Genomic DNA, 25,537 nt, shown 5'->3' with positions numbered 1-25,537 from the left:
ACATTCCCTCTCCCTGCACTGTACCACACACTGACCCCAACACACCCTCCCCTGCAACACACTGACACTCACACTCCCTCCCCTGCCCTGTAACACACACTGACACTCACACTCCCTCCCCTGCCCTGTAACACACTGACACTCACACTCCCTCCCCTGCCCTGTAACACACTGACACTCACACTCCCTCCCCTGCCCTGTAACACACTGACACTCACACTCCCTCCCCTGCCCTGTTACACACACTGACACTCACACTCCCTCCCATGCCCTGTAACACACACTGACACTCACACTCCCTCCCATGCCCTGTAACACACACTGACACTCACACTCCCTCCCCTGCGCTGTACCACACACTGACACACTCCCTCCCCTGCCCTGTAACACGCTGACACTTCCTCCCCTGCTCTGTACCACACTAACGCTAACAGTTACACTCCCTCCCCCTTGCACTGTATGTATTCTTACCGGCGGCTCCTGAGTATGCACCGGTCTTCCCTCAAGGTGGCCGCGCTGCTACCTGCAATGCTGGAGACGGGCGCAGAGCAAAGGCCCATGGGAAGGGCAGCTGCGGCATCAAGGGAGATGTAGTTCTCTCACAATGTACACTGAATACAGTGCACAGTGTGAGAAAACTACATCTCCCAGGAAGCCATGCACCGGGGACGGCTTTACACTGCTGCCTCATACCTCTCTGAGCCGTCTGCCGCGCACTACATCATGGGAGATGTAGTTTACTCACACTGTACATTGAATACAGTGCACAGTGTAGAGAAAACGACATCTTCCAGGAAGCCGTGCGCCGCAAACGGCTTTACACTCGGTGGCTGCCTCCGGGCTGGTCAAGATGCCTCTCCGGGCCGGATAAGGCCCGCGGGCCGGAGGTTCCCCACCCCTGAATTAAAGTATTAAATATTGATAGGAATAAGTTATTGCAAAATCCAGAGAGAAATGTAAAAACTATGCATAACAAAATTCCATTTGTACAGAGATGATCTGTAGCCAGTAAGGAAATTAAGATACACGCAAAGGACACCTGGCCGGTTGTTTCTACTGATAAGGATTTGAGGATATTGAATGATAAAACATTCAAAAACAGGGGCAATTCCAGGGTTTATATAAGAAGCTATGTGAAAAGGATGCATTTTAATGAAAAAAGTAGCACGAAAAGACGCTTGGCACTACCAAGTTATGCCATGGTATGGCATGACTAAAAGGGCTATTTAATGTACAGTAGCAGGAGGCTAGATGTATGTGGACACATCTGTATGTAGTTCCCTTATACCAGTATTCTAAGTGAACATTAGTTATATACTATATTAGTGATCTTTATTGGATGACATTGTTGTGATGGATGTGGGCCGGCTTTAGTCCAATTTGTTTTATGTTTTATAAAATCTATTTTGGACTGTAAATTATAAGCCCCTTCCGGTGGTTGCTGTTCAACCTGGGATGCAGAACTGTCCACAATTGGCTCCTGTGACCGGAAGTTATACTGCTTAGCACAGTAGTAAGCCATAGCCCTTCCCAGTGTTTGCTGGCCAGCCTGGAACGTAGAAGTGTTCACGATTGGCTCCCATGAACGGAAGTGGTGTCTATACATGACACCAGGGATTTTGTCTGTCCCCATGTGTTGGTGTAGCTGTAGTGCGGACAACCGGGAGTGATGACTGGGTGGCAGTTAAACCCTTTACATTGACAGTTTTTGAAGTATAAGTACATAGTATTTAGCAAGCCGTGATGGAAGTGATGTAGCCTCCGTTCCAGCTGGAACGTGGAAGTAGTCGCTTTGGCACGTTTTTTGGACTGTAGCCGGTTTTTAGGGATCCACAGACTCAAGGTGAGTCTTTATATGATGGTGCTTAACTATACGCTGCTATTGATGTGCCTCTTGAAAAAGGTCCAAGTCAGTGAAGCAGAGATGTGCTGCTGTCAGTGAAGCAATGATAAGCTGCCTTTCTGTGAGTAGTGTCTCTGTTACTGATGCTATTGTTTATAGTTAGATTTGGTTACAGATGGTTTTGTGACAGGTGGAAGCAGTTCAAGTGTGCTGCTAATCTGGGAACTGTCCAGTCGTTAGGAAAAAAGGCACGGTCATGTGATCTAATTAATGTGTTCAATCATGTTAGTGAGTTTTCTGTAGTGGAGCCCATCAAGAGATGATGTTCTACTAATAAGAAAACAGCATTCATACAATTAAAATGTAGGGGGATGTTTATTGATTCATGAATAGTGATAAAGTGCCAACCAATCAGCTCCTAACTATAATTTTCCAAACACAGCCTGGAAAAATAACAGCACGTAGCTGGTTGGTTGGCACTTTAACTTTCTCCATTTTATTTTTTCTAAGCATTTAAAAACTTCCCCCTAAGAAGCTCGTATAAATAATACTGCATTCATTTATCACCAAGACTATGACAGACTGGCAATGGAGCAGTGGTCTAAATCAATTTTATTTACAGTAATCAGTAGTGTTCCAGTACAATCACCTTGATAAGTGCAAGACATGTCCTCCAATTTAGAAAGCTACAATTGCTAATATAATTTCGGCCTTCTACGCTGCTGCTGTTTCAGAAACCTATTTTCCTTAATTGAAGTATTTGGCAAAATATAAAAATGCTGATCATTACCATCACATACTTGCCTACCTGACCCTCTCCATGAGGGAGAAAATGCTCTGTTCCTGGACTTTCCTGGTAATGTATGATTGCCATCACCTGTGGTGAAACACCTTTCTTATCTATTAACCAGCTCACCACAGGTGATGGCAATCATACATTACCAGGAAAGTCCAGGAACAGAGCATTTTCTCTCTCATGGAGAGGATCAGGTAGGTAAGTATGTACCATCATCTGTTACACATGGTGCAGTAACACTCACTGATTTCCAGCACAGCTCTTGAGACATAACATGCACATTTTTTTTATATTTTAGACAAAATGCAATTGTATAAAGGTTAAGGATATTTCACACAGAATTACTGCATAATATGGTTAAATAATATTCAGGACTGCTAACTGTGACCAATAAATCAAATCTAGGAAATGCCATGGACAAATTCTAAGCTGCTTTAATAAATGACAATGTCTGCATCTCTTAGGCCAGGTGGTTAACCTCAAGCATTAATCTTCCCAGTACTGGAGCTTTTATACCAACTCCCTGGTGTCTGAGAAAGACAAGAGACTCCCAGGGAAGACTTCCTACTCAATTACCTTGTACACAGTAATCCAAAGGCTGGACAATATTACAACTGATGCCAGTTGACACAGTACAGTATGTATCGCAATGTGTGGTTAGAAAACAAATGCCATATATAGTAATAATATAGAATACATCCACTGACCTATCAATGATCAATAGATTTTTTAGTTACCAAAGAGGGCACCTTTAAAAGTCAACATTAACATTAACCCGTCTTCAATCTGAATGTAGAACCAGCATAATTACAAGAAGTATAAAATATTTGACAATAAACCATACCCTAGTCTATTACTCTCTCTATGGGATGCAGTTAAGATACCAGCTGTCGGGATCCCAGCATTTGGAATACCGACACTGGAATCTCGACACCGGTCAGAATACAGACGCCAGAATCCCGACAGGGTCAGGAGACCAATGTTGCAATCCCGACAGCCAAAATCCCGACAGTAAGTATAGCAGGTGGGTTAAGGCCGGTGGGGGAGGAGGCTAGGGTTATGCTTTGAGGAGGGGGGTGGAGGTGTTAGGGTTAGGCTGCAGAGAGGGGAGGTTTAGGGTTCTTGGTTTTCATACCATAGGTCTCTCGCTGTTCAGCTCCTGTCAAATGTCCTTCTGCTTTTCTCCTTTTGTTGGCTCTCAGGGCTCTCTACTCAACCTTCTGCTATTCACTCTGTATATCTTTTATTTTGATGAACTAATACGCTCCTTTGTCACTACTACCACCTTTATTCAGACAACATTTAAACTATTTCTTCTACTCTGACCTCTCTCTATACTATTTTATTCCTTGTGTTAAACTGTATCTCATCATCATTAATGATTAAAAGATGTTACAAATAAATAATTAGCAAAAACAAATGTAAAAGTACAAATGTAAAATGTGAATCTAAAAAGTACAAGTTAAATGGAAAGTCATAAAACTGATAGGGCAGGATTAAGGTCTGTGTGGACTGCTGTGGAATGCAAACCACTACGATGCATTTCACCTGCTTGTAAAAACCACTGTGTTTCATCCAGTTATAGTCCTTCAAGCTCAGTGTTATATGCAACGCTGGAGATGTGTGGTGGCCCCATGTGTGGGAACCCTGGACATCTGCCCTGGCTGCACCACAAGTAATCCAGCACTGATAACTGGCACAAACATAGAAAACAAACAAAAACATATTATGTCCATATGAGGTTGATAAGAGGGTGGGACAAGAGACCTAATACAGTATATCAAGCAAAACATTCACAAACTAGAGCTCTTCTCTTCTCCAGTTTCACTATCCCCCTCTAGTCTACTTTGAGGTTGAATATATCACACTCTCCCTATTTCATCAAGCTCTGTTGCCACACTGAACTTTGCCCTCAGTTTTATTCCGCACTTCCAGTCCTTTGCGGTGTCTTCTCACTCTCCTACTTCAAAACATTCACATAATACTCCCCTTTCTCACTCAGGACCTTACCAAAATCCTTTTCTATTTTTTTATTTACTACTGTGTTTTATGACCTCTCTAATTCAATTTATACGTGATTGATATACTTTTTTTTCCTCTCTCCTTACTTCACATCAACTGAACTGCTTTACAAATACCTTCATTGCTCCCTTTTCAGCATTCATTCACAAGATACAAGCCTTCTGACAGGTTTATTATATGAGCCTTCATCTGTGATGACTGCACCTGTTATTCCAAAACGTATTATTGGTAGTACAAGTTTATTAAGCTGTTGCGGTTAACAAAGATTTACAATATGTGTAATATGTATATGTATGATATGAGTTAGCAAGCCAACAACTCCAGAAACAGCATAATGAAATATACTATTATGGTAGTGTGCATTGTGAAATAAATTAATAGTACAATCAGTGCCGTAACTAGGCATTTTAGTGCTGTGTGCAAGAAACGACATTGGCGCCCCCCCCCCCCATGTAAGATAGGGGCAGTGCGTGCCGTAGGTGCGCGAAAAATATATAGGGGCGTGGCTTTATGGGGAAGGGGCGTGGCAACAAAAATAATAGCAATTCCTACTACGGTGCACAGTAGTCTCCATTATTCAAATTACGCTGCACAGTAGCGCCACTACACCAGGTAGAGCCCCTTTTACACATTACGGCAGACAGCGTCCCCCTTTTTACACATTACAGCAGACAGTCCCCCTTTTTACACATTGCGGCAGCCAGTCCCCCTTTTTACACATTGCGGCAGACAGCGTCCCCTTTTTTACACATTACAGCAGACAGCGTCCCCTTTTTTAACATTACGGCAGACAGCGTCCCCTTTTTACACATTACAGCAGACAGCGTCCCCATTTTTACACATTATGGCAGACGGTGTCCCCCTGAGAGAGAGAGAGGTACATACTTACCATCTCCCCGCTGGCAGTCCGGCTCCTCGTGCAGCTCCCTGGAGGAACCGCATCCCAGCATCCACAGCAGCGCCGGGCAGCCAATACAGAAGGAGAGGGGGCTGCTGCAGCGGCGCTTACTATCAATGAAATAGCGCTGCTGCGGCTCCAGTCCCCCTCCCTCCTCCTCCTTCTCCGCTGCCCGGCGCTGTAGCTCTCCTCCACAGCGCGGCGGCGGCGCACACAGCAGACTTCAGAGGCATGTAATGAGTCAATTTGACTCATTACATGCCGCTGGCCGTGCGCCCTCAGGGCAACTGCGCTGTGTGCCAAGCCCACTTGGCACACACGTAGTTACGGCCCTGAGTACAATGTATAGTCAAAAAAATAGCAGAGTTTAGAGACAGGCAGCTGTTAACAAAGAGATTCAAGCAAATGATCAGGAGGGGTGGCTAAAGAGCAAAAGCTACAAACTACTGTAGGTAGTACAATAAATTATACAGATGTAACCACGCTCAGCTTTGCTGCCGGGTGTCTTATTCGCGGCTAGTGTGCCCGCGACTTTGATGCACACGTGAGTATATACGCACATATCCATAGGAATGAATGGGCAGTGTACCTAGTCTCAGCTTGGAGTACTAAGTGGCATCTGCGCCTTGGCACAGCACGTGTGCCCATATGGTCGTGCTGTGGCTAAGATGAGGGTGGCTATATCTGTATGTGCAGCACAACGTAGCAAGGATCATGGCTGATGAAAAGAGAAAGCAATCAATAAATGATCTGGGTCTGGGCAATGTCAGACAGAGTAATCAGAAAAAATCTGAGGTCAAGAGAATAAGAGGAAGAATAGTAAAAAATAAGCTGGGTCATGCAGGAAAAAGCTATAACAAGAGACAATTCTGAATGCTGTAACGAGCAACCTGAGAGTTCCGCAGCTTGGTATATACAGTATACCACCTTTAGTCAATCATCATCTCAGTCAGACTGCAATTACCACAATGAGAGAGTATCCGGACTCTGGGTTGACACCCATTAGGTCGACACCCATTAGGTTGACACCTTTGGTCGACAGTGAATAGGTCGATGCGACCATTAGGTCGACATGAACAAGGTGGACATGCAAAAAGGTCAACATGAGTTTTGAACTTTAAAAAAAAAACTTTTTCATACGTTACGATCCACGTGGACTATGATTGGGAACGGTAACCTGTGCTGATCGCAGCCGGAGCGGAGCGAGGCACCTTGACCGATGCATGGTGAGCGAAGCGAGCCATGTGAGGGGACACGGTGCACTAATTGGGGTTCCCGGTAACTTTACGCAGAAAACAACACCAAAAAAACATGAAAAACTCATGTCGACCTTGTTCATGTCGACCTCATGGCCATGTCGACATATTTCTAGTGTCGACCAATGGGTGTCGACCTAATGGGTGTCAACATAGTCACTGTCGACCCTGAGTCCCATACCCAATGAGAGATATTTGGGGCACTTCACACCAACACCAGAACCACACATTAATGATAAATTATACTAATAGCGCACGCAGCACCTGATTAATAGGGTTTCTGCAGCGGGGTATTCAGTATTCCACAGGAAATACATTGGGGTGTTCAGTGGATCTTGATCCAGAGGCACCAACAGGCTAAAGCTTTAGGCTGTCCCAGAATGCATTGGGGCCTCCTCTGTAACCCCACCTCCAGGCACTGTGAGCTCACTTTTTCAGTTTGTGTCTGCAGCAGCAGGTCACCATAACAGGAGAGCTGCACTGGGTAGCCGTGAAAAAGCTTTTTCTGACAATAAATTTCTTCAAAACTGGGCTGCCAGCGCTGTATGTCATGGTGACACTTCAGCACTGAAGTTCCATCACCTCCCAAGCGGTGTTGCATACTCCAGCAGCCTGCTCCTGGGTACTTGCGGCGGCGACTCTCCGGCTTTAGGCACGCAGACGCTCTCCTGGTTCGCGTGGCTGCTACGGGAAGGAGGTAAGAGGGTCCCCCAGACGGGACCCGCCATTAAATCACATTCCGATCGCATGTTCTGATCTCATGTCTAGTGAAATGGACTGCGATGCTGGCGTGGACACTGTCACCGAGCAGGGACCCCACTATATTCGCCAGGGCACAGGAGTACAGGTCAGGTGTACTAACTCCCCTGTTAATAAGGCTCTGTAGTACGGCGGTGAGGCCCAGCATAGGGGAGTTGGCGCTTGGCCTGTAGCCCCTCCTCCCCGGCCTAGATATTCCTGCCCTGGAGCTTCCTCACAATCTACCTCACTCCCTGACTGAGAGGCTGGGCGCCATTTTAGGTATAGCTGCAGCTGGTCTCCGGGACTGCAGGGCAAGGTCTCCATTGTAAAGCTACCTGTATACAGCGCTGTGACTTTACAAACACTCGCGTATTCTACATGTCTCTATACAGACAGCGTTAGTTAAGAAAAAGTGTGCCAAATACAGAATACATTGTACGAGTATTCTGATATATACCTCCGGTCCCGTACATTAAACAGAGAAGTGGGACTCCTGAGGAAGTCCGGCATATAGAGCCACATGGACGAAACGCGTTGAGTAGTGATCACTGGGACTACTTACCTGCTGTCTATCAGGTAAGCTTTACCACCTCTCTGTTTAATGTACGGGTTTTTAATCTTTGGGGCCAATAAATTGTGTTAAATTGTGTTACACGATTGTTGGTTTCCCTTTTTTCCCTATATGGTCTGTATGACTGAATAATACACTGTGTGACCTGCTGCTGAGTTGATCTATCAGACTGTTTTGAACCCACCGCGATGAATCTAAGCAAAAGCTAATTATAAGTGGATGTGTTCTGCTATATACGGTACTTGCTCCATCTAATGGTGTTTTGGCATTTGGTGAAGGTTCCTAAGTAAAAGTTTTGTTTAATGCACTAGAAGGTGCTGTTCTCACCCTTGTCTTCCATATATATATATTTAGTTCAGTGCAGTTTTATTGTAATACAGTATAATAATTATGTGCATTGCTAATGTGACTGTGTGTGCTTGTATCTGCTGTGAGGTTTCACTTTCAGTGTTTCCCTGAGATCTATCGCTATATTCTGTACCCTAAGGGACTAGGTGCGTCAGGGTAATTTATATAGTGTGTAACAGTATTTACCTATTACGTGTATTCTACTGTGTACTCAGTCACATAATACCGGATTTATTCGCAGGTGTTGTGTACTGGGGATTCAGTCACATACTGTCGGATTTATTTGCAGGTATTATACTCTGGCTTCATCATACTAAACCGCTCTGTGTTGCATTTGTGTACAATGTCTAACAGAAAGGGCAGTAAGTCTGTGGACACTCCTGCATCATGCAGAGCATGCACCAAGGATTTACCAGAGGGGTAAGCTGTGTATGATGGTCTGTGTACTATGTGCCATACACCTCCTAGTCAGTCCGCGGCTCCTGTAACCAATCAAGAGCCACCCTGGGCCGCATTCTCAATCCTACTGGGTACTGTAGTGGAATTCCTAATGCCTCCTATGGGACCACCTGTACCATTACAGCCTTAAATAGTCCTTATGGCCAATACGCCTTGGGTGGACAACCTGTCTAACCAGTTTCAGCAGTTGACTCATTCCTTGGTCAGGCAAAAATCTACCCCAGGTCAATCCCGTGACTGTGGGTCATCTAAGTGGGCTACATCCTCCTCACAATCCACAAATCTCTCAGATGTTTCATTTGAAGAGGATGGGGAACATATTGTCCTGTCAGACACTGAATCAGGCGTTTCTGACGAGGATTCTACATTGCAAGTTGATGTCCCTGCTCTAGTGGTTGCTATTAAGCAAATCGTAAAAAATCACTGATGATGAGGATTCCACTACTGTCACCAAGAAAACTGACATGTTTAAATGGCAGAAGGTGGCTAAGAATCTATTACCCCATCTGACCATTTGGTAGACATCAGGCAGGAACCCCGGTCTAATCCAGGGAAGAAATTCCCTCTCTCCAAATGGGCCTTAGCTCGCTATCCTCTCCCGGCAGAGTTATGTAACAAGTGGGAAAATTCACAGCCGGTGGATTCTTATGTCACCCGACTTGTGGTGTCATCCACTCTGCCTGTCACCACTCTCACTTCAGTGAAAGAACCGACAGATAAGCGTGTGGAGGGATGCCTGAAATCTATTTACTCCCTGACAGGTGCTGTACATAGACCCACTATTGATGCCTCCTGGGTTGCTAAAGGTATTGAAGCATGGTTTCAGGCAATAGAGGATGAGCTACCCGAGGATATATCTGACAATGTCAGACAATACCTGTCTCACATCACCACCACCTCTTATTATATTCAAGAGGCGGCCTCTGAGGTGGGTGTGTTGGTGGCCAAGGCGTCGACTACATCTGTTCTGGCTTGCCGCATTCTGTGGTTGAGGTCATGGAAGGTGGACCTGGACTCCAAAAAGACCTTGGAGGTACTCCCTTTTAATGGAGACATCTTGTTTGGGGAAGACCTAAATAAAATTGTGTCTGAACTGGGCGGCTGCTAAGACTGCCTTTATCCCAAATACTAATCCTTCTGCACAGAAGGCTATAGGTACCACTTTTCATACTTTTCAACCTCAAGGGAAAGCAAAAGGTCAGGCATACATGAGACAATCGCGTTCTTCCTAAACCATTAAGCCCAAGGCAAAACAGTCCTGGGTGGCCCATCAGCCTGCTTCTAAACAAGACAAGCCTGACGCATGACGGGGCGGGCCTCCCCCTGGGCGACCCAAAGGTGGGATGGCAACTTCTGCAGTTCACCCAGGTCTGGTTAAAGACCACTTCAGATGCATGGGTGCAAAATGTTGTCTCTCACGGATACGCAGTCTCTTTCAAGTGACGTCCCCCTCACCAGCTTTGCACCATGGTCATCCCTTCAGATCCACTAAATGCGCAAACTCTGCAGCAGGTTGTGAGTTCCCTCCTGGATACAGGAGTGGTAGTGCCAGTGCCTTTGTCCCAAAGTGGCAGTGGTTACTACTCAACCCTGTTTCTAGTCCCGAAATGGGTCATTCCGGCCTATACTCAACCTCAAATCACTAAACAAGTTTGTGACAGTGTCCAAGTTCCGTATGGAGATGCTGCACTCAATTGCGCTGGCGATGGAACCCGGATACAATATGGTATCCCAGGATATTCAGGATGCGTACCTGCATATACCTATTGCCAAGTCACATCAGTAGTATCTGCGGTTTGCTATTGGCCACCTACACTATTAGGTCCAAGCTCTGCCATTTGGACTAGCTATGGCTCCTCGCATCTTCACCAAGGTCATGGCCATAATGACGGCACATCTCCGTCACCAGGGAGTCAGGATCCTGCTGTATCTGGACAACTTGCTGATCCTGGCAAACTCCCACAATGTCTTCCTCAGTCATCTACAACTGATGGTTAGCTGCCTACAAGCCCACAGGTGCTCATCAATTGGAAGAAATCCTCACTTGTCCCAGATCAGGGCATGGTACAACTGGGGGCACTCCTGGACACACACAGTCAACGTCTGTTCCTGTCTCCGAAGAAAGTCCTGAAGCTTCAGGACAGGATAAGATGCTTCCTCTGTCTCCCCGGAGTGTTGGTACACTCGGTGGTGAAAGTACTTGGCTTGATGGTGTCGGCTTTCGACATGGTAGAGTATGCTCAATTTCATTCCTGCCCTCTGCAGAGGTTAATCCTTTCCAGGTGGGATGGCCTACCTCACTGGATCAGATCTCACATGATTACCTTGACTCCGGAGGTTCATCATTCGTTGACCTGGTGGCTACAGGACCAACAATTGAGCAGGGGCCATCCCTTCTGGATCCCCGACTGAGTCCTGCTGACGACGGATGCCAGTCTGCTGGGATGGGCATGCGGTGTTGGAGCAACACTCTTTCCAGGGTCGTTGGACAAAGGAGCAGTGCCTCCTCCAGATAAACTTTCTGGAACTGCGGGTGGTGTTCAATGCGTTAACTCTTGCCCTGCCTCTGGTACAGAAAAGGCCTGTGTCAGTATGGTCAGACAACACCACCACAGTGGTATACATCAACCATCAAGGCAGCACTCGAAACGCATGGCAATGTTGGAAGTGTCAAAAATCCTTCAATGGGCAGAATGCCATCTACCAGCAATATCGGCAGTGTTCATTCCGGGTGTCCTCAACTGGGAAGCGGAGTTCCTCAGTCGTCAGGACATACACGCCGAGAGTGGAGTCTTCATCCGGAAGTCTTTCAACTCCTAGTGGACAGGTGGGGCCTACCAGATGTAGATCTGATGGCGTCTCGACACAATCACAAAGTTCTGGTCTTCGGATCAAGGACCAGGGATCCTCAAGCTGTGTTCATGGATGCACTAGCTATTCCATGGAACTTTCAGCTGCCTTACGTGTTCCCTCCAGTGTCACTCCTGCCCAGGGTTCTGCAGAAGTTAAAGCAAGAAGGAGGAATACTAATTCTAGTCGCTCCAGCGTGGCCCAGACAGCATTGGTTCTCAGACCTGCACGGTCTACTGACAAAGTGTCCTCTTCTACTTCCTCAATGACCAGACCTCCTCGAACAGGGCCCTTGTCTCTATCCAGACTTCGCCAGACTGGCTTTGATGGCATGGCTCTTGAAAACATCACTCCTGAGAGCCAAAGGTTTCTCTGATGTGGTCATTCAAACTATGTTGAAAGCCCGTAAGCCGACGTCTGCACGGATCTGTTATAGGGTCTGGAATTCTTACTTCACCTGATGTGCTGATAAGAACTATGATGCATACAGATTCAAAACATCCATAATTCCGGCTTTCCTGCAACAAGGCCTGGACTTAGGCGTTCATCTGGCCTCCCTCAAGGTTTACATATCTGCCTTGTCGGTGTGGTTTCAGCAAAAAATTGCATCTATACTTGACATTTATGCATTCACTCATGGTGTGTTACGGATTCAGCATCCCTATGTCCCTCTTGTGGCTCCATGGAATCTGTCTGTTGTCCTGAATGCCCTGCAATAGTCTCCATTTGAACCTCTTGAGTCAGTGGACCTTAAATGGCTTACAGCCAAGGTCCTGTTTCTGCTGCCCATTGCCTCTGCTAGAAGTGTGTCGGACTTAGGCACTTTGTCCTGTCGTCCACTCTTTCTAATATTCCATCGTGACTGGGCAGTTCTGAGAACTTGCCCAGGTTACTTACCTAAAGTGATGTCATCTTTTCACCTTAACCAAGAGATTGTGGTTCCGGCCTTTATCTCTTCGGACTTGTCCTCCAAGGAGCGGTCTTTGGATGAGGTAAGGGCTCTTCATATATATGTGGAGAGGACTGCCTCTATCATGAGGTCAGATTCCCTTTTTGTACTGTTTGGTTTCTATAAGTGTGGCTGGCCTGCGAATTTTCAAACCTTGGCCAGATGGATTAGAATGGTGATTGCACAAGCTTATGAGCAGGCTGGACTACCAGCTCCTGCTGCTATTAAAGCCCATTCTACTCGGTCTGTTGGATTTTCTTGGGCGACCCGCCGTGGCTGTCCACAGAACAATTGTGCAAGGCGGCTATGTGGTCCTCAGTGAACACATTCATTAGGTTCTATGCCTTTGATACTTCCGCCTCCCAGGATGCTTCCTTTGGATGCCGGGTTCTCATACCCGCTAAGGCGCGTCCCCTCCCTTGAGGAACTGCTTTAAGACATCCCCAATCTTTTTCCTGTATAACACAGTGTACCCCGCTGCAGAAAATGAGAGTTCTGGTAGAATCACCATGGTTAACTGTCTTTCTGCGAGGTACACTGGGTTCCACAGGGTGCCCATCCTGACGCACCTACTGTAGCTTCTTTGGGTTTGTATGGCATTAGCCGCTGGTCCCTTCTCCTATCGTGAGAATGTGGTTCTATGTGACTAACATCTGCCTTCTCTCTTACCTGCTTCTACATTGGACTGGTTAACGAAACTGAGCTCACAGTGCCTGGAGGCGGGGTTACAGAGGAGGCCCCAATGCATCCTGGGACAGCCTAAAGCTTTAGCCTTTTGGTGCCTCTGGATCAAGATCCACTCTACACTCTGATGTATTTCCTGTGGAACCCAGTGTACCTCGCAAAAAGAGAGTTAACCATGGTAAGTCTACCATAACTCTCCTTTTTAATGAGGCACGTTTATCTGAATACAAATTAATTAAAAACTTAATTGTTTGCCACACCCAAAAAAACAAGATATTTAATAGATTCAGGCATAGCCATGTTAAGAAAGGGGTGCAGGGGATACTGTACCCCAGGCCCCGCTAAGTATTTTAAGTTTGTTTAAATTGTCTTTGTTCCTCTAAAGGAAATCTTTACAAAATAGTTGTCTCTCAGGCATTATTAAACTATTAGTTTAACTCTAATATACACTATTGGTTTAAATGTAATATAACACAATTCATACCTCCCAACATGACCCATTCCAGGAGAGACAAAATGCTCTCTACCTGGACTTTCCTCTTAATGTCTTAATTACTGATTGCAATCATTTGCGTTGAAATACCTTTCTTATCAATTAAATAGTTCAACACAAGTGACGCCAATCATGTATTAAGATGGAAGTCCAGGAGCAGAGCATTTCATCCCTCCTTGAATAGGTCATGTTGGGAGGTATGCACTATCTAATATACTGTACACACACACACACCCCTTCCCTGGGCCCCCCATGTTATATGCCCTGGTCCCCTCCAAGGCTTAATCCAATCCAGCCTGGTTATCCTTCCAGAGCTTGCAAAACAAAGTATATGTTCCAAACATAGAGGTGCCACATTATTTTTTTCTGGAAATCCAAATGATACTGTTAGCAATGTGTACTAAGAAGAGTTACCTAAGATAGAGAGACAAAATTCTTCAATCACTGTACTAAGACCTGGATCCAGCAGTTCTAAAATTGCACCAATATAGTAATGGTATAAATTAAATATATTGTAGCTTATTGTTTAAGGTATAGAGTCCACAAAGATATATGCACACGTACTGACAGTATGGGTCTAATGACAAAGAGAAAGTGGCTACTGAATGTGTTTAAAGTATTGTTATATAGAGTGTGAATGTTTGTTGAAGGGTGACTGATGAAAAGGGTTTACTAATTTGTTCAGGGTTTGGGTTGGGTATGAAATCCCGGCGGACGGGATGCCGAGTGTCAATGTCCTGACACCGGAATCCCACCTGCCCGAATGCTGGCAGTTGGGCAAGCGTTACAAGTCCCCTTGTGGGCTCGCAAAGCTCGCCACACTGTGATCTCAGTGGCTCGCTGTGCTCACCATTGGATCTATTTCCACTTTATGGGTGTCGTGGATAACTATGAGTTGGAATAGCCGTTGCGAGTGTTGTCGGCATTTTGGGGATTGGGGTATTTGGAGTCGGTATCCCGAACGGCGGGATATCAACTACATCCCGAGGGTTTAGGTAAAGGGACTTGTAGATTTGGGATGTCTTGGTTAATGGTAATTTGTTGGAAATTGCTTCTGGGAAAGAATGAAAGCATTTGGGTGTTTCATAAATGTACATTACAGCATTTGTCATTTTAGGTATTCCATTACCTTTATACTTATAGAACTGCTGATTGTATAAGGCATAACTGAAGAACCAACCCCTTAGGTTTTTTAATTAGAGAATGCACCATGTTACCTAAACAATGGTTTCAGTAGAGGTTTTCTAGCCAAGAGTATATTAAGAGGTAATTTTGGAGAATTTACTGCTGGGAAAATTCTGTCAGTGGAAACTGTTGTGGTATATTTGTCCATTTAGAGTTATCATTAGGGATGTATTCATTATTTTTTGTTATTATTGTTTTGGAATGAATGCAGGGAATTGAACTTTACAGTTCTTAAATCTGTATAGGTCATATAGTCAACCTTCAGGTTGTGAGTAGTTGATTGGGGTTTGGCATAGGTTAAGGTATGTACAGTATTGTCACAGCGTGCCGGAAGCTGGGGTTCACTTACCATGTTCAGCACTACTGGTCCCCGAGCATTGATGGGACTTCTCTGCGGGCGGATTTTTGGCAGTGCGCACAGCAGTAATATCAGCTGATAAGGGTTGCAGGCTGTCTACTTTTCTCCTGCTTTGAGGTTACATATGTGACCACAGCTCCCGTAGGTATGTGTATGTTGCAACATGTTTCTGCCTGATCCCATTCCCTGGTACCGTGTCTGTTCACCTGCTTCTGACCAATTCTAATGACTACGCTTCTGCAAAATTATTATTTTAGATTTTGTACTTGTGTGACTTCTTTTTAGTTGAGGAAGGAAACAAAGTTCACTGCACCTAGGCCACCAAGAGGATAAATATTCAGAAATTACAGTAATTTAGTATTATCTTACCCTATCAGAGCAGGCAATTTCCCTGGAGATACAGTATGTGCATGTGAACTAGGCTTTGCCACAGTGTCAGAATATACACTGCACATAAAAGTTATAAAAAGTCATTAGAGTTGGTGAGGTATGATATTAATCGTTAGATTTGGGTGGACTTCTCTGACTGTGGTGGCCAATCCCGGGATCAGGATCGATGGGATCCCAGGATTTAGGCCTAAAATTGTCTGGGATTCAATCCCGGGATTAGCAACCCCCCTTTTATTTTCAATGCCGGGCAGCGTTGAACCTCTTAATCAGGCTCAGATGCTGCCCGGCTTCCTCCTCCCAGCTCCCCCTGCCCCCGGCTGTGCGCACTGCGCATCGTGACATGGTGTCAAAGGTCAAGCTGCGCAGTTTCACATTAGCCGCATGTGCCACCCGGACTGCCCACACCTCACCTCAGTCTTCCATAAATGGACCCACCCTCCTACACATCTGAATAAAGGATGATAAGTCATGGTGGGGCGAGGTGGGGTGGGGTGGGGGCTTGCCGGTTGGGACATTGACAACCCAATCCCGAGTATCCCGGAAATACCGGTATTGATCGTTTTTCAATCCTGATCCCCAGGATTCAAAAATCGGCCTGGGATTGGCCTTCCTATCTCTGACCGCTGAATAGCAGTTGAGATTTTAAAAAAAAAACTGTTTTTAATTATCTTATTGCTGTGTATTTTTTTTATAGGACTGGATTAGGTTTTTTTAGTTTTGTGTTTTTTTGTCATGAACAATCAAAAACATACCTCAAAATCAAAGCTTTTACAGGAATGAATAAGTTTTTGGAATGGCTACACTATCTCCAGACTTGACTACTGTGCTGTTGAAAATTTGTGGGGAGACCTCAAGAAAACTAAAAGAGTCCTGCATGGAAGAGTGGTAGTGCATTCTCAATGCAAAACTAGAAAGACTCTTATCTAACTACAAGAAATATGTGGAAGTTGTGATCTTCCAATTGAAGTTTACTTAAGTACTGACTGAACCTTTTCACATTCAATCTGTCAAATTTAGCCAATAAACAGTAAGAGGCATATTCAATTAAGTAGGAGATTTTGCCTGCAAAAACATTGCAGGCTTTGTGCCTAATTTTGAATTACGAATGGTAGAAGTCGAGTACACACTAAGGTGTTAATGAACGGTTCAGGGTATGCTGTTATTCATCAAGGTTGCCCACTTTGTAGTGACAAATATATATAGAGCACTCTAACCACTATGTGTGATGGGTGTATATCCAGTTCCAAGTATGTGTCAAATCGTGTAGTGCATTGGATGGACTGATCACTGATACTAGTGTGGCAATGTATTTGCTTATTTCATGTATATATTTGTCACTACAATGTGGGCAACCTTGATTACTAGCAGCACACCCCAAACCATTAATTGCGACCTCAGTGCATACTTGATTTCTACCACTTGATATACCATAGAATGTCCACCAACTGCAGCAAGAGGTACTAAATTGAACACATGGAATTGATAGACAACAGACACCAAAGGGAACAGAGGGCTGAATTGATATTTTCCCAGTTAGGTAATGCAGATGCCCCAACAACCAAAATCAATGATTTTTCTCACCTCATTCAAAAAAGTAGATAAATTAATAGATATAGAAAACAAGCTATGGTAACACACACAAAGAACTTCGTACATTGACAAACTTGACTTTCAACAAATTGAAACAGGGGGAAGACGAAATCATATCAACAAAAAAGAACACAATCTTAAGGGACAAATTTGGTATAAAAGACAGAGCACAAAACAAAACAAAGGAATTAAACATTACACCAAAGGTCACACCCCCATAAAAACAACCAAATACCATCCACTCGACATCACAAACAAATACCACCACCAAAGATTCCTATGTCTGAGAAATTGAACCTAATTTATCAGGAATATATGACAAAATTACAAACCACAAAGCCAGACACATTCCATCACTCTCCGTACTCCATAGACTCCAGCAGAAATTCCACCACTACCACTGATTACGACACATCCTTCACCATACATGAAATAGAGGATGGTTTATATTTCAAAGTAGCCAGACAATCGTTAGAACAGGGATAGCGTAATATTGAACCAACACGCCTACTAAAACTACCAGACACAGACCGATCAACCAACCAGTCAGAAGGAACTGACGACACCCACAAGGATCTCCATAGTCGAAATCCCACATCATGTGCAAGTCAACCATTTTTAGATCAGGAGAAAGGCTTGACTCTCAGAGCGAGGACTGTGACAACATCGAGCAAATAGACAAAAAGAAAGATGGAAGAACTAGGAGAGGATGGGGGGGGGGGGGCAAATAAGCCAAACGCTGAAGGACAATATACTTCCCAGGCACAAAAACCAATTCCAAAGCACAATCTGATTGATAATAATATCTATAAGCACACCAAACACAAACCTCCCCTAAACCTTTACACCAGCTAAATGATGGGGAAGCAAATCAATTAATTCACCAACATGGTACAACATATTTTCAACTCTGTAATAAACCATAGAAACGCACCCACAACAACATGACTAAAGCAGAGCACACTGCATTAAAAGACCTTAGTAACAACAAGGAGATCATTGTGAACCCCACAGATAAGGGAGGGGAATAGTGATACTCAACAGGGATGATTATAGTAAAGAGGTACACAGATTACTAGATGATACTACAAAGACACTACAACATACAAAAAAACTAGACAAAGGCCCAACAAAAGACTTCAAACAAGACTTACAATAACTTTTCAAAGAAGGTTTAAATTCTGGGATACTGACATTGCAAGAATACACATTTCTAGATATTGTACATCCCATCATCCCAGTTTTCTATTAACTTCCAAAAGTACACAAAAGCCACCATAATCCAACCAGCAGACCCAGTATATTAACTCATTCACTTTCATCCTTTCCCAGTACTTGGACACATTTCTACAGCCATTTATGACAACACAAAGGTCTTACCTACGAGACAGTACTGACATTTACTGACAGATTGAAGAAGGCAACATTGGACTAAGAGGTTTGGTTAGTTGCAAGTGATGTGACATCACTATACACCATAATAGATCACACACAAGGAATAGCTAGTACCCATAATTACTTAGCAGCAGACCCAGATATGACACCAGAACAAAGGGATTTCATTACAAGAAGCAGCCATTTCATACAAACCTGTATGGTTTTAGGACAACTTTATCACCAAACAACAGGCACAGTGATGGGAACAAGGTTCACATCAAGCTATGCAAAGTCATAGGGAGGACCAGTACATCTGGTACAACAGCTAGCTTGGAGTGAAGCTCATCGTCTGAACAAGATTTATTGCCAACATTTTTTTTATATGACAGGGAGACCTCAACTCACTAAACCAGTTCATCAGCTACATCCATAAGAATTAACACAACCTACGGTTCACCACAAACTATAGCAAAACACAGGTGGAATTCTTGGCCCTTAATATATTTATCACCAACAACAAAATACACACCAACACATTCTATAAAGCAGATGATGTCAGCAGCTTCATCCTAGCATCCAGCAGCCACCACCCCAGCTGGTTGAGCAGCATCACAGGATGACAGTTTGAAAAGATAATGAAAAACTGTTCCAGATTAAGCAACTTTGACACACAGGGGCAGAAATTGAGACTACAACTTTGATAAACAATACGATGACAAACTAATTCAAAATGCTTACAGTAAAGTAAGAGATTCAGACAGAGTTGCATTGCTTGATTATAAACACAAATCAAAACATGGCAACAACAATAATGATGTACAGTATACTTCATCATGCAATATTCCAGACAAGGCAATCAAGTTAAAAAGATAATTAACAAACCCTGGCCGATTTTATTACAAGATGACAATCTCTCAGACATTTTCAAGATACTGCTATTTTCAGAAAAGCACCTGACGCAAGACAGAAATTACATATTGCCCCACGTAACTAAGTAAAAGCCAACAGTTCGTCGACAGAATTAGAAGGGGGCTTTTATCATTGCGACATCTGCTGAGCATGCACCACCAACCGGAGTAGAAGTATGAAACCAAAACATAAAGTGACATCCACTTCAAACAACACTGTAGTTAACATTAAGGACAGACTTACCTGTCTCAGCAAAGAACTCAATTACATCCTTCAGTGTCCCTGCCCCAAACAATATATAGGGAAGGTCATAAGACAATTGAAAACAAGAGTCACCAAACATATACGCAACATCAGGATGGGTTCTGAGGAACACCCACTATCAATAAATTTTAAACAATTGTACCAGAGCGATCCCTCATTACTTAAATTTACTGGACTCAGGGAAGTAAAACCAAATTTTGGAAAATCGAGCTAAATCGTTATCTTGTATACTGAAGGGGAAATATTGTTTGTGCAATCATGACTAAATAACATGTAGATAACAATGTTTCTTGGTGATACAGAGTTATTACCTGCCATAAGTTATTTGCATATAATAGATCTGATCTCATTATCGATGTTTAGGTCCTTTGGTGCAGGTGTGTCCATATTAATCCTGATTTTCTGCTAAATTACAGATGCTTGCCATAAAACCGGGTTAACAGAATATTAATAGAAACCTTGTACAACCAGACAGCTGCATCACAATTTATTCCCCACTAATTGTATTTCCGATACCTGACGCGCCATAAGCTTCCTAAATTGGTTCCTATATTGTTCCTACTGCAGATACTGTACAGCATTGTGCCTGTTTCCTTACTGGTCCTGCGGCAGTATCAGCAATGTTCCCATATAATGCTGACCGCATTGTCAAGACTAACACAAATAAAGTGCAGTCATTAGTTATTTATTTATTTATTTATTTATTTGTATTTATTGGCCTAGTTCACATCCATTGCACCAGAGCGACATTTACCCCCCCCCCCCAAATGGTTGCAACAATATTGCTATGTTAGTTATATAATCTAACCAATGTACCCATAATTACTTATTTTGTTTTAGTACAAGATAATTGGTATACATGTTGTATTTGGATATAATGCTATATCTGTCTTGCTGAAGCCAATTAAAATAACAACCTTTAAAATGCAATTATGCTCCTAATTAAACATATATTACTATAACAGATTAAAGGTGTACGTTGACATAAAAACCTTTTCAGAATTACATGTGTTATCTGCTAGTCATTACACCTAATAGGATAATGAACTGTAATTTGGATCAAAGTGCATGATGAATGGACACCTTATAATTACATAACAGTTACTGTACATTAGCAGTCAGAAGTGGCACACACTCCTCTCTCTGAATTGTACTTAACTATAGTCCTGTATACCAATGTAAAATCCAGACCTGTATAAAAGGAGCTAGCACTTTGAAAGACACAATCATGGGTTTTATTTGTGTATTTAAGCAAACATGAAACTTGGCATTATAATGTATGCTATAATTTCACTTTCTTAATTTATCTTTAAAAAAAAACATTACACAAGCTGTCCAAAATATTTCTTACTGCTTTTTAAATAAAGAAAAGTTTATCCTGTTTCATTAGTACATCACATTTGCAAACATTTCATTCAAACTTGATATAACATTTGGAGCCAATTTCATATATTTTCTTAACTGGGGTTATTTAGAGTTGCATATTGGTTTGAAAGTCCACCCATATTTATAGTTTCATTATGCTTAGTCACATTTCAACAATATATAAATAGACACAGTCCAACCTCCCACACAATGAGACACCGAGGGTGGGTTGGCGGGACACTGCCTGAAAATCTGGACTGGTTTGCCAAAATCGGGATGGTTGGAGGTATGCTTAAATATGTGTGCAGCTCAGGGTCAAGGTCTTGTGGTTAACTTGCACTTCCACACCCATTACTGTACTGCACGGGTGTGGATTATTAGCCAATCAGAATGACGGAGACAGTCAATAGGTCGACTCCATATGGTCAACTAGGGTAACTAGCAACAGGTCTACAGGGTCAAAAGGTCAACAGGGTCAATAGGTTGACATGTAAAAAATAGACAATACAAAAGGCTGACAGGTAAAAAAGGTTCACAGGGTCAAAAGGTTGACCTGGAAATAGTCAACACAAAAAAGTTTGACACAAGTTTTTATTGTTTTTTTGGGTGTATTTTTCTATGTTAAACCACATGTGACCCCAATTAGTGTACTGCTTTGCTCACCACGCTTTGGGCAAGGTGCTTTGCTCCACTATCACTGCGTTAGGTTACTATTCCCAATCATAGTCCTCGTGGATGGTAAATGATGAAACAGTTGAAAAAAAACTTGTGTTGACCATATGTGCGTCGACCATTGTCATGTCGACCATTTGAACCTGTCAAGCTTTTGTACCCATCATCCTTAAGCACTGTTGACTTTTTACATGTCAACCTATTGACCATGTCGACCATATGAGGTCAACCTGTTGACTGCCGACCTTTTTACTGTCGACCTATCATACGGATCCCGTACTGCACATGTACATGAATAAAAGTGATAATCCTCTCAAAGCACAAAAAGGCTGCAAAGATACTTAAAAAAGCAGCTCAAATTACAAATGCAAATTGTACACAGGCATGGGGGGTATTCAATTGTTTGGAAAGTCAGTTGGGTGTCTGTTTTTTCCTATCTAATAGACAGAAAAAAACAGACACCCAACCGACTTTTCAAACAATTGAATATCCCCCCATAGTATAAGAAATCTGATGTGATATGAAATTGTACATTGCGGGAATGTGTACATGTGTTTTAAATTGCCTTCTTTTTCTGCTCTTTACCTGTACTCATGGTAGATCATTGTATTTTTACAATACTTATAAGAGTTATATTTTAAAATGATTTTCAGAAATATGTATGTACATTGATATGTATTCAGGGGCTATTCCATCCAGTGAGGGAAAGCAATGGCTACCTGATGTTGTTTTATTGAGGACCTGTCAGTAGAGTGACTGTATATGGTATAAGATGATATATTAATTTATCCTCATTGTGCCATTTGTTGAAGCAATGGTACCAAGTACACATGGCTCTAATTTATAAACTAGGCTGCATTCTGCTTTTGTAGAACCTGCTGTTGTACAAGAAGGAAAGTGTGCAGGAGAGCTGAAGGTCTTCCCAAAATAACTCCATGCTAACCACTTTGTGGCCATGCTGGCAGAGCTTCCCTTCAGTGCTCCAGCTTTCAGTGCTCCTTAATTAGCCATAGCTCCAGAAAATGTGATCTGCTGTTAGGCTTGTGTCAATGGAGAAGCAGTTTACAAACTAGCATACCAATTACTGATTTTGCACTCGGGGTCTCAAAGAAAGTTGACAAATGTCTACATTTCTCCTTACAGATCCATATGTGAAGGTGTCACTGCTTTGTGATGGGCGCAGGCTGAAAAAGAAGAAAACAACCATTAAAAAGAATACATTGAACCCAACATATAATGAGGCTATCATCTTTGATATCCCCCCAGAGAGTATGGACCAAGTCAGCCTCTTAATCTCAATTATGGACTATGATAGGTAAAATGATCAGCCTATTTATCATGAGTTTCTATCTGATTCAAAATTGTGAGTCCCCAAAACATATGTGTTAAGCAATAATAAGTTTGAAAGCAACTGACTTGCATCTCCTGAACTCATGGTCTTAACTAGGTGTGTGCGGAGTGTGCCAATGCAACGCTGCAGAGTATGGGGCGCTGTTGGCAGCAACTGTCAACAGGGCCGTTTCTAGACAATTTCACTCTCAGTGCAAACACAAAAAAAATGCCCCCCCCCCCCAAATACATATAACAGATGTGTGGAACTGCTGTAATGGGCGTTGCTTTACGGCAATTGGCGTGGTCTTGCAGGAAAAGGCTACTTTTCCCTGACATAGTGTCCCTTACACCGTATGATGCCCCCACTGCAATGTCCCTGATACCATATTATGCCCCTAATGCAATGTCCCCATATGCCCATCTCACCATATTGTGTGCCCACTGTAATGCCCCTGACATCATATTATGCCCCCACATGCCCCTGTCACTATATTATGCCCCTAATGTAATACCACAGAACCTGCTAATTGTCAAGGGGTTCTGTTCATTGTCAAGGGGTTCTGCTCGTTGTCAGGGGATCCCCCACCGCTGCCGCTCTCTGCAGTCAACAGGCGCTGTCTGTGTCTGCTCCCAGTTCAAACTATTGAAAACTACTTTCTCAAAATGGCCGCTGCTTCCTCTAATATTCTTAAAAACTGTCTTCTATGAGGCAGCGGCCATTTTTGGGAGGGACATTTTCAATAGTATTCCAGATGGAATAATGTAACATGCAGTTGTCGTGGCCACGGCACCCCTGGCAATCACATGGCTCGCCCGGCCCAAGAAATGGCACTACCTGTCAGTAAAGTGACTGTATATAGTATAAGATGATATATTAATTTATCCTCATACTGCCATTTGTTGAAGCAATGGTACCAAGTACACATGCTAATATAGGTCTTCCCAAAATAACTCCATGCTAACCACTTTGTGGCCATGCTGGCAGAGCTCCCCATCAGTTTTAATTACTTTCACTTGCAGCTTACCCCCTTTTTGAAGCCCAGCATTTCCTGACCACCCGTGTCTCCTATCCTCACCCCTCCTGTCACTAATACCTATACAACATTCATGAACTCAACTTGAGAGCTCTTTGTTATTCAGTCACACTGTTCTTTATTACATTTCAAGATGTTGACATACCCGGGACTCAAACCCATTGCCTGTGACGCCAATTCTCTCTCTGACACAGAGCACCAAATAGTCTAGTTACCTTATTTTCATTAGTGTTACTCTCATTTGCTGGCAGCTATTCTTATTTACTTCTTTATTAACTGCTATTTATATAGAGCACACTTATTATGCATCACTTTAGAGAATGTTTTAGTCATTCGCATCAGTCCCTGCTCCATTGGAGTTTACAGTCTATATTCCTTACCACATGGACATTCTTAAAGTGCAACTGTGCACTAGTGGATGCATCCATGTCATGGGGAAGATGTATCAAGTCTTGAAGAGAGATAAAGTGGAGAGAGATAAAGTACCAACCAGACAGCTCCTGAAATTCTGATTGGTTGAAAAGCTGATTGGTTGGTACTTTATTTCTCTCTACTTTAATTCTTACCAAGGCTTGATATATACCTTCTATTGTCTGACTATTAAAAGGAAAATGCACTGACATAATTTAATAAATATAAGTATACAGTATAAAGACCAATGCAAATACAGTAACAACTAAAGCTATGTATACACCTAAAGATATATCTGCAGATCAACTGATCTGCATATGGTACACACTGACCAACCACCACTGTCATCTAAAGATATATCTGTTGTTGAGGACATTAGCAAATTAATCTTTCCTTTGTACACACTTGCAGATCATTGTCGTGAAATATGCAAAATATTCCAGCAAATTTATATAATGGGCTGGCCTCCATCTCCCATTGTCTCTCTCACTCCCTTCATTTCCCACTGTCTCTTTCCATCTCTGACTGTCTCTCTCGCTCCCTTCATTTCCCACTCTCTCTCTCTCCATCTGTCTCTCTCACTCCCTTTGTCTCCCACTGTCTCTCTCACTCCCTTTGTCTCCCACTGTCTTTCTCGCTCCCTTCGTCTCCCACTGTCTCTCTCTTTCTCCCTCCATCTGCCACTGTCTCTCTCTCGCTTCCCTCTGTCTCCCACTATTTTGCTTACTTTGCCTCCTGCA

The 25,537-nt window shown here is 43.2% G+C and overlaps 1 protein-coding gene across 1 annotated transcript in view; it reads left to right on the top strand.

Annotated features, from left to right (window-relative positions):
- SYT6 (synaptotagmin 6) overlaps positions 1-25,537 on the top strand; it is an 855,303-nt gene that overhangs the window by 782,406 nt on the left and 47,360 nt on the right. The window contains exon 5 of the mRNA XM_063955425.1: positions 23,164-23,335. Within this exon, the coding sequence (XP_063811495.1) occupies positions 23,164-23,335 (172 nt within the window). The remainder of the gene's footprint in view (positions 1-23,163; positions 23,336-25,537) is intronic.

The sequence above is a fragment of the Pseudophryne corroboree genome, chromosome 2 (assembly GCF_028390025.1).
Source record: "Pseudophryne corroboree isolate aPseCor3 chromosome 2, aPseCor3.hap2, whole genome shotgun sequence".
In the NCBI taxonomy this organism is placed as follows: domain Eukaryota; kingdom Metazoa; phylum Chordata; class Amphibia; order Anura; family Myobatrachidae; genus Pseudophryne; species Pseudophryne corroboree.
This window is presented reverse-complemented; position numbering and strand designations above follow the sequence as displayed.